This window comes from Acanthisitta chloris, unplaced genomic scaffold (assembly GCF_000695815.1).
Source record: "Acanthisitta chloris isolate BGI_N310 unplaced genomic scaffold, ASM69581v1 scaffold24094, whole genome shotgun sequence".
Classification (NCBI taxonomy): Eukaryota; Metazoa; Chordata; class Aves; order Passeriformes; family Acanthisittidae; genus Acanthisitta; species Acanthisitta chloris.
Window position 1 is genome coordinate 20,322 of NW_008668007.1, and position 10,961 is coordinate 31,282.

At 41.9% G+C, this 10,961-nt stretch overlaps 1 protein-coding gene across 1 annotated transcript in view; it reads right to left on the reverse strand.

Annotated features, from left to right (window-relative positions):
- CRABP1 (cellular retinoic acid binding protein 1) overlaps positions 1 to 10,825 on the reverse strand; it is a 12,927-nt gene extending 2,102 nt beyond the window's left edge. The window contains exons 1-2 of the mRNA XM_009072746.1: positions 10,652 to 10,825; positions 7,859 to 7,972 (exon numbers count right to left, since the gene is read on the reverse strand). Coding sequence (XP_009070994.1) covers positions 7,859 to 7,972; positions 10,652 to 10,819 — 282 coding nt within the window. The 5' untranslated portion in view covers positions 10,820 to 10,825. The remainder of the gene's footprint in view (positions 1 to 7,858; positions 7,973 to 10,651) is intronic.
- Between the last annotated feature and the right edge of the window lie 136 nt (positions 10,826 to 10,961).

The following is a 10,961-nucleotide window of genomic DNA, read 5'->3' on the forward strand; positions in this document are numbered from 1 at the left end:
GCCTCACCAGTGCTGAGTTGAGACTTGTATTGAGAAGGAACATTGCAGGGAGGAGTAGACTGGAATAGATGTGATCCACACAAAGGGAGTCACTGTAGGACTGAGTGTCTGCAATTCCAGCATCCAGTTCTGAGCCTCTGCTCCTGGGCAGAGCTTGCTCCTAAGACATCAGTGTTGTGTGACTGGCACTGATCTTGATTGCTTCCTTGTAACTCCCACAGGAGGGAGAGTGGAAATAAAGATAAAATTCGAGGAGGAAGACAGAACAAACAGTAACTTGCTGGGAGAGCTCAGTAGTGTGGGTGTGTCTCAGCACACACAGACTGACTAGTGCACTCAGAGAGTCACAACTTGACACACTGGTGACAAAGCACACTGGCTCTTCATTTTGTACTTCCAGCATCCAGTTCTAGCTGGGCTTTGGAAATTTCAGGCAAATGACTGCATTCAGAGTACTCTGTCAGGACAAAGATGGAGTGCAGAAAACATGGACACACCTAGGGAACTCAAATACACAGAAATCAGGATTGTCACTCTCTGCAACACACCAGTCTCATGGTCTGGAAAACCACTATAATTTAACACACAGCTAGTTTTAAATCTAGATTGTAAAGAGATAAAAATCATGCAAAGCCCAATTACAATAACTCTGGAATACCATGTAGCCACTGGGCACTCCTCAAGCAACCAGGTCTCCTTTCCTTGAAGACTCAGCTTAGGTTATGTGGCCTCTGACCTGTTTTGGAACCAGTTGTATTTTTTAGCACTCAGATTTTAATACCTTATACCCATTCAGATGATTAATAATCTAAATCCATACTGAAGCACATAGAGAAATAGCTTTGATTGTTATGTACATGGTTTAAATGTGGTAAAAGGTGTTTCCCTGTCTTATCCTAACTTACTATCACTGTTGATAAAAATCTACTCAATGTAGCTAAATAAAACAGAGGAATGTGTTCAGGCTTGCTACATTCCTTTTCTTGGTACTCACAGAAATGTCTAATGTACAGCTGAGCCCAAGATCAGGGGAAGATCCAAATCAAAAGGCTGTTACTCCTCTATCCTTCACACTTAAATCCTTGTATTCAGGGCTAGGATAAAGCACTTCAGTGTCTATGGCTCTAATTTTAGGTTTGAAAGAAATGACAGTTCCTATCAGAACAAGCAGACTTGGAAGACTTACATGACCCAAAGGAGTAGAACTTCCTAATAAAACCACAGACAGTGAGCAACCCTGGCTATTTGGTGGTGAAGTTTCATCAGAACAACTAAAAAAAAAAGGTGCAATGCTTCCAAACTACAGTTCAGCTCCAATGAGAAGGTGCAGCATTTTCAACCACCACCTTCACATCAGCTTGCAAAGGTCCCACTGATCTCCCCAAATGCTCCAAGGCAAAGCTTCTATCTAAATCTAAAATAGGATTTGAAATGTGCAATGACTGCAGAAAGCAGAATGGTTTCCTTCACTTAGCTTGTCATAATCTGTAGCTAAGAGTGCAAAAGCACACTACAAACAAAGCCTGAGCAGGGGGATAATCCAATCAATTGACCTCTCTCAGTTCACTCAAAATCTGATGACCACTGACATCATGAGAGATTAAAGGAGAATTACAGGGCAGCAATATATTTCTGTAGGAGTAAATCTGCTTTTTGAAGGCCTCCTTTACAAACATTTGCTGAGGAGCCTCTGTGATAAGTGGAGCACACAGTGTGACTAGCAAGAGTGGCATTGAAACGATCACCTGGCAAAGATGACTTCTGCCAGTGTATGCAAAAATGCCTTTATCTGCTCGTGACTGACTGAAATGCAAAGGCAACTTACAAAAGGAATTAAAAATGCATCAGCAAACTAATGGAGAAAATAAGATATTGCTTAAATGAAGCCTCAGAAGGGCTTTGTCCATGTGCAAACTTTCATATTATCCAGAATAAAGCTATAAATCTTCACAACAAAGGCATGGTGCCTATTTCCTTTCTCCTCCTGACTCCTATCGTGTTTTTGGAAAGCAGATGATCATTATGGATCCACAGAGGGTGCAGCCCCCACTTTCAAACATGGTTGTTAATAGCAAATCACCCAACACACGACCTCTTTTTCCTCAGGATATCAATCCTGACCATGCAAAATCAAGTCATTTACCAAGGGGCCTAAATGTGGGTATTTGTGTTTGAGCACTGCTCAATTTACACAGTTTCCTCAGAGTCCTGCAGCAAATAAATGTCAGAGGGAAGAACAGGAGACAACTCCCACTAATAGTCTTGCCAGCCAGTGCACAGCCAACATCTAAGCTACAAGTGATATTATAAGAGGCTCTATCCAGGATCAGGTGCACTCAAGATGCAAATGGCTTTGGCTTCATTCTTTGTTTGGGATGTGACCCAGACCAGGCTGCAGTAGTGAGCAGGGGCTGTAGATCCCCTAAGCCCCCTCGTAAATCTGCTCATGGCAAAGAGTAAATTAAAGCATTAGGCCCATGCAACACACACACACATGCATTATTACAGCCTCCTGAACTTCCAGCAAGGCTGCTTTAATGAGGTCAGCAGCAACCCCCCTCATGCTGAGCTCAGGATGAGTAGACCCTCCTTTGGATAACTGATTTTATTTAAGATCACTCTGAAAGCTACAGAAAAGTGAACCACTTGGGCAGTTTAATGCTGTTCAACACAAGGCTTAGGCATGGCATCCATTTCAGCATTCAGCTGCAAAGTACCTTTCCAAAGCTGCACTGACCCTTCTCACCTCCTAGGTTTAATTTTGGAAGGCAGCAATATCATTTAAAAAATGTTCACTCGCTCATCTAGGCACCACAGTTCACCAGCTTTAATCAGCTACAGGATGATTTTTCTGGGGAGGGAATGGAGAATAGAAACCATGCTGGAAACTCCCCTAATGTTCTGATCTTTGACCCTTGCCATAATTGATTCTGAGAACCCCTGTGTGACACATGAACTGTGTAAAATGTGGTCAGAGGCTGTTTTTAGAGCCCCTCTGCCGTAATCATCCACTTTCAAATCCAGATTAAACTTCAATCTACAGAGGCATGAGCAGCCCTGAAAGCAGCAATGCAGATAAAGTTTGAATAGAAATGTGGCTCATTTGAATAGCTAATATTTGTAAGCAGCATCCTTCAACTTTGGCAAGAACAGACCTTTTGTTCTTCTGACTTACACAAGTGATTGATAGCTCATTAACAGCCTTGACAAAAACACACAGCAACAGCAGAACCATTAGAGAGTATAAAAGAAAAAGCACTTTGTCCCAGATCATCATTTTAGGGCAAGTAAAGGGACATTTCTGTGTTATGGCCTTATCTTGATTGCTCCAATCCAAGTATAGTTTATGAACGTGGAGTTGTAAACAGATATTCTGACTCCCTGTATGCATTACATACATTGTATTATGCAATATAATATAAAGACACAGTCAGGAAAAAGAAATATGGACTTCAAGGGAGAACTCTCCTTTTTCCCCTCCCTTACTTTCATATTACATGTAATTGTTTTCATCTACATTGTTCAGTAGTTCCAAAACTGCAGCACTGAACTCCCAGCAAGTGATCAGATGAGACTAGAATGAACTGCTCTGATAAAAGTAGTTGCAATGTTCAAAGACATTCAGGCCATCCTTTTTTAGAGAGCACAGCTTGATCCTTTTTTCCTTACTCAGCTGAAAGGACTCTTTTTCTAACAGGATTTTAGACCTAAATCTGCCATTGTATGACCCAAACATTGTTTATCTACCAATAAGAGCAATTTCATTCTCCAGGCTGCAAGGAGCTAAGAAGAACTAAAGGCAAGTGGGACCTGAAGCTAAAGAAAACCTTTGCTAACTACTGTGTTTCCAGCATCTGTGTACCAGAGGACATGATGTGGCATGGAAGACCATCATATTGCTTCAAGGGAATATCTTTGAAGAACATAAGGGATTCTTCTACCAGGATGCAAGAAAGATTGATAATTCTACAGTAATATGGTTTCTATTTCATAGAATCATAGAATCAACCGAGTTGGAAAAGACCTCCAAGACCATCAAGTCCAATCCCACTGTGCCTACTAGACCATGGCACTAAGTGCCCCATCCAGTCTCAGCTTGAAAACCTTCAGGGACGGTGAATCCACCACCTCCCTGGGCAGCACATTCCAATGTCTGAGCACTCTCTCTGTAAAAAATCTCTTCCTAATATCCAACCTAAACCTCCCCTGGCAGAGTTTGAGTTGGCAGAGACAAACCTCCACTTGACTCCAACCTCCTTTCAGGGAGCTGTAGAGGGTGATAAGGTCTCCCCTGAGCCTCCTCTTTTCAGCTCTGTGGTATCCACGACAGATCAACACTGACTTGTTTTTATTATATGTGATGCATTTTATTTACCATGCTGTGTTGGAGATAAAAGTACATCCTTCCAGTAGGAAAACGTAGGATCATCAAATGGATCCACCAATCAAAACGATATGCCAAAGCTCCAACATTTATGCAGCCAATATTGACAGAGTAAAACTGATTCCTTTCCCCTGCCTGTTACCCCAAGCCTTTTTTTTCAACTTGTGCTTCAGTCTAACACAGTTTAGATTCTTTCTTGCAACTTCTTCCAAACAGGGTATGAGTTTTCGGGATTTCTTCTGCAACTGCATGTAATAGCTAAGAAGGAGCGTCAAGACTTCTGGAAAGATTTCTTTAGCTAGAGACACAGGAGCAGAGACTTACCAAAGCACATCAGCAAGAGTAAAGGAACAGAAAACACTTCTTAGGTAAGTAGGGAGGTTTGAAAAGGGTGAAGATGGGAAGTGTTGAATATTTGAAGTGATATGGGCAGAAAGCAGAATGAGAATGAATTTCAGGTCCTAAAGATCCCCAACAAAGCTGAGAGGATGGAAGAAGAAAGAAAGGAGAAGACAAAGAAAGGTCTCTTCTTCTCACTGTGATCTTGGTTTTAAAGAAGATGTAAGTGGAGGGTTGTAGTCTTAGCTCCAAGGAAAATTTCCAAGCATAAGATAAAATACTCTGAGTTGACTCTTTGCTCACTGGAGTGATGAAAAATCCAAACACACTGAAGAGGCAAGAGATCCAATGGGTCTTCTCACTAAGAGCTCCTATTCCTCCTTTATTCCCCTGCAGAGCTGAGGAACACACCTCAGCCAATCACTTCAGGTAGTTTAGCTTTTAAAGCCCAAGTGATGGAAATATTCTCGGGTTTTAAAATTAGGGACTACAGACAAGAAAATGTATCTTACCCTTTTCTGTCTCCCTCCAAATAGTAGAACCCTTTGCTGCCTCCCAGAAGGCTTAATTTTGGCCATTTCAACATCTCCAAAGGACCAGAGACCTCCCACTCACCACCATCACTCCCAGAAACACCTCATTGCTGAGCTTTAGGGTGTCAGAAGATTTTTAACATGTTAACCCATGGATTTATAAAGATCTCTACATTCAGCCCCACCAAATGTCAAGAGGACTTGAAAATACTTGTCCTGAGGACCAATTACTGTCATAACATTTCATAAAGCAAAAAGGGTCACTGTGCTCCAAAAAAAAAGAGGTAGAAGAATGGAATTGCCTATCATATTGAAGAGTAAAAACCAGAGGGAATGAGCTGGATCACTTGGGAAAAAACACTGATTGTCATAACAACCACAGTAATATCACACATTGCAACCAGTGAACATAGTCCTAACTTGCCAGAGAGGGGAAAGGGATCAGTCTGGGCAATTAGAAACCAGGAAAATGACTTGGGATCAGGAGTTCCCAAAGAAGAGTTAACAACATCTTTGCCTATAAAACAGAATAACTTCAGGTAAGAGCAGAGAGATGAAGCCACCACTCCATCAGGTGCTAGACTGGGACCAAAACAGTATGTGCCATTGTGGTTTTCAGAGGTTAGAAGGGAAATGGATAAATGGGAGTGGGTTAAAGAAGCACTCCTAGAATAATTCAGTGAAAGCTTCCTGTACACTGAAGGGCTCAAGGTCTTCCAGTGGTTTAGCTTAACAACCAGAAAGTTCTTCCAAGATGTGGCTTGATCAGTGGTGCTAAGAAAAGTATTTGCCATAATGAACTTTAGGCATATTATTTAGGTTCTTTTAAACACAATATGCAATGACTGGAAGGTGACTCTGCACACACACAGATGAGAAGCAATGTGTATATTTTTATGGCAAGGAAATGAACCAGTAAATCAAAAGTTGTGAGCTCCTATAAATGGAAAGATTTTCATAAGAAGCAAGTTTTTCTCATTTATATCCTAATTGGAACAATAATTAATTCAGAAAAGTTCAACAGAGTGTATTAAACAAGAAAAAAAAAGGTTAGATGGCTTTTTAATCTTTGAATCACTCTGGTTTCTTGACCAACTTCATAATTGTTCCCCAGCAGAGTAAGTTCACATTGCTGATTGCAGGAGGCAATTGCATTATGACTGGTTTCCTTGCTTTGCTCAGAGCAGTTCACTTTGTTTAACAGCTGCCTCATTAGCCTGTTGCTTAAACAATAAACTGCAGCAATACATTGTTAGAAAGCTGGAAAAAACTCTAATTGAGAATATATTTTGTCCACTGTATTACATATAGAGATCAAAGTACTTTGCCTCCTCAAGTTTTGCCGTAACATAAAGAATTCCAGTGGTTGAGTCAGAAGAAATGATCCAGAATGGAGGTGTTCACTCAGCAGAAACCAGTGTGGGTTCACTCCCAACACACACCTCCTCACCAGGGCTGGGTGAACAGTTCCAAGATGTCTGGAATAATCTGAACACCTTAAAAGCTTTCTGTTTATGCTTGGTTAGGTTTGGGTCCTGCTTTTGTTTCTGAAAAACAGAACTCCAACCGCCTTAGAGAAACACTGGGGAGGCTGTTTGTTTTTTAAAGTGCAGAGGGTTACTTACTGTGCTGGTTGGAAATAAAACCTCCCTGCTTTGATGTTTTCTTACCCATGTCTTCCACCTCCAAACTGATGAGGCATAATAGCCTAATCAACTACTTATCTGGACTTCACCAGTAAGAACATGTGCAGTAAGATGATTCTGAACTCAAGCTGAACTGGGCTACTGTGTCTTCATCGAGGTCTGGATCCTGCTAACTTAATGTGGAGTGACTGCTGAGGGGAGAGCCAGTGAAGAGAAATCAGCTCTGACAGAAAGAAGTCTGATGTTAAATAAATAAATGGCATGATTTGTGGCAGAAATGGCGAGGCAGGGGCAGAGGTGTTGCTGGAAGGGCTGCAGCAACCCTACTGCAGGTGCAAGGGCACAAAGCAGCATGGGAATGCTGGCTGAGAGCAAATGTGCAGATCCCTGTCTTTCTGAGAAACTCATGAAGCAATCCTGACCTACACTCAGAGATGATCAGAGAATTGGGGAAGGTGGTGGAGTAAAGGGCATATATTTCATAAACAGGAGAGATTAGAGCAGGCTAACAACACGCACATCTTTCCCACGACACACCACATGGCTCTGGATAAGAAGCAATACATTATACCCATGCCTAAAAAAGAAGATTCTCCAGAAATGAGGTCAACTGCCTTGATCTCACATTCACCAGAGAAAAGCTGCAACAAAGCAAGCAGATTCTTTGGTGGTAGTGTGAATTTACAGAGCAGGAGTGGCTCACTTGTGATTACTCTCCCAGTAAAAGTACAGCCAGAGTTATAACAGTCATGCACAAATGAGAATGTGCAAATATCTCCATTAGCTCTTTAAAAATAATTAAAAAGAAAGGAAAAGGAGTGATGCATTAATTGAGGGTTATGAAAATGGTAGTTTTCTAGATGGAGTTAAGTAAGGAGAAATCATAAGTCACACTATATAGCAACAAAAAACCCAGTTAATACGGTGCATGTATGGAGAAGGTTCAAGATTCTTACCAAAATCAGCTCATCATTAGCTAATTCTCGAGTCCAGTATGTTTTGGGGCCATCTCCCTCAATGAGAGTTTGTTTGCAATAGATCTTGTTTTCGTTCTCCCAAGTGGCCAAACTCTGCGGGTGAGAAAACCATTAGGAAACACATCAATTATATTCCCCAGCAGCATGAGACAGAGAGACAACAATGAGCAGGAGCTACAGGAATTGCTGCAGCAAAGGAGCAACACAGAGATAGACACAGGCAAAGGGAAAAAGACATCAGTGGAAAGTGGTGAAATCAGAATTAAGTTGGAAAGAGTCAAATATCAGTAACAAAGTAATGGTAAATGTGTTTTTGCAGGATGCAGCCACCCAGTTTTCACACAATGTTTGTTGCTAAAAAGTGTCACTTAGAAATACGGTGATGGAGTATCTACACTGCCAAGCCTCTCTGTACCCATGTGATTTGATCTGACCTGTTATGGATCACTACAGAGTCCTCTTGGTGTAAAAGCATAAACAATCCCATAGATCATGTTGGGCTGATAAATAATGCAGTGTTTGTCACTAGGAATCCTTCCTGCTCTGTGGCACTGTGCCAAGTTAACTGCATGTTAAACACTGTGCTAACAAACTAGAGTAAATCACAGCTAAATGAAAGAAACTTCGTTAGGATTTCAGTGTTCGTGATGCTACTTTTTCAAGGTTGTGGCTCTGGAGATTGAAATAACCTTGGGCATTTTTCTGTGTATTTCAATCCTGACTATGAACCTCCTGAAAAAGAAAAGAACCCCAAAGGATAGGGTTTTGTTTAACTTTCCCAAACAGCAAACCCTGACTCTGTTGCTTTTCATTCTAGCACTGAACTATTATTCCACAGTGCAATGGAACAGCTGTGCTGAAGGATGTCCTGTAACAAATGTGCAAGTAATTGCTTTATAACTACACAGGGGAGACATTCATTAGTCTGTGATTATACACACATACGTGTATATGTTTGGCTAAATTCAAGTTAGCACTTCTCAGACTTTCCAAGGGAAAAATAACTTTACTTTGATTTAAAATTAGCTGTTTACTTGGTCAATATTGCTCAAACCAATGGGTTTTATAAGCCCACACAGCTGTTTACTTGATCAATATTGTTCAAACCAATGGGTTTTATAAGCCCACAAGCCATCTCAAATGGAAGCTATGCCTTGCAGAACAACTCCATATGATTCCCTCTTTGTTCGTATGAACGATGGATCAAGTTAGTTGGCAGAACAAAAACCCTCAACCCCATAAAGTATCTCAAAATCTATCACCAGTCAGCAATTTTGCCAGATATTGCAAATTACATTCTGGAGTAGGATTTTATTATCTGTCAGTTTCTGCTCTGTGGCCACAGTTTGGTTCTACAGACACAGCACTCCAACCTACTCCTGAGAGTGGACTATAAATAATGGCACAACACATGGAAAAAATTTACTACTACTTCACAAAACACATTTCTTTCAGGTTTTTCCAACTTTCATAGCTTACACCCATAATTACTGGTTTTCCATCTGCAGCAATAAATCCTTCCCTAGAAAGCAGGTCAGATTTATGGTATGTGCATTATGCATGAAGACACTAAAATACTACTTTTTCTGAACAAGATAAATGAAAAAAGCCAACAACATTTCCTGAACAAACTGTTAAATGTATGATAACTCATCCTGGAGATCAAATGGATGTTGGAAATGTTCACTGACTCCCAGGACCTGCTTCCTGTTCTCATAAATTTCAGTTCATAGATTGCATCAAAGGCAGTAGGTTCTGAATTTTTAGGAGTGCAAACTGTCTTAGAATCTGGCCCAGGAATTAGGAGACATCATATTTGGAGAGTAAATCATTTCACCATCACTGGACACTTTTAAAATTGGATCCTTATTTGAGACTACATTCTGATACTCATACTTCTTTTATAAGAGTTTTATATGTACTTCTTTCATAAGTGTGAGAGTCAAGTACCCACGGAAAGCATAATTAACCCATGCCTTTGATAACTCTTCTCCAAAGACAGCTCTGACCACAGCCCAGCTCCCCAATACTTCAAATCCCATGTATCTACACCAAATAATGCTGAGTTAACTCCTCCTCCATGGCCACAGAAGTGGTTACAAAAGTGGAAGAGCAGGTATCACATGGAATCAAGCTCAGCTCACATCAGTGAATACCCTCTAAGGCACTTCTGCTCAAGGAGATGGTGCAGCTACGGGTGGTATAATACCAGCTGAAAGTCTGTGTCACTGTTAAAGAGTTACCTGACCAGCAAACTGGACACATGCACTTGCAAGGGCATGAAAGAAGATTTCAGCCCCAAACTACCAACAGTCTGCAGTTCTGCATGTGAACTCAGCTGATTCAATTAAGGACAAAAGTTATGTCGTGTTTGTGCACTAAAACCTGACTCTTGAGGTCTCCCTTGCTCCACCATTTCTCTTGTTTCTGTCAGAGACAGAGCATAGGGAGAGCTTTCACTGCAGCTGAGGTCTCCAGGGGAGAGGAAAGCAAAAAGAGCAGGACAAAACGCTCTGGCAAACAGGTTACTCAAACTCTGCTTTTGGCACCTGTCATTCTCTGTTGCCTTCAGATTTCAGTTTTAACCTGCAATGGGGAGAAAGTTGTACAAGGGACAAGAGGAGTGGTGACCAGCAAGAACCCCCAGAGTGCTTCTGGCAAGAAGAGTGGCAATTCCACTGTCTGGGCACACTGGCAGCAGATGTGTTTGTCCCATCTAAAAAGAGCTCGGTAACACGCACACACACACAGACACAGCATCTCTCCTCCTACCCTGCACTTTCGTCCATCCACCGTCTCCTCCTCGAAGCTCTCTCCGATTTTGAAGTTGATCTCAGTGGTGCGGACAGTGGTAGAAGTTTTGATGTAGAACTGGTCCCCGTCCTGGCGGATCTCCACGTGGGGTTTGGAGGCAGCTGCCACCGCCACCTTCCTGAGCATGGCATTGACACCTGGGCCAAGAGGGCGAGAAGCAGAGCTTGAGGTGGCCAGCAGTGCCCTGCGCTGAGCTCGCCGCGCATCCCGCGGGGCGACAGGAGCTCTGCGGCACCGCGAGCCAAGGAGCTCCGGCGGCTCCAGGGGA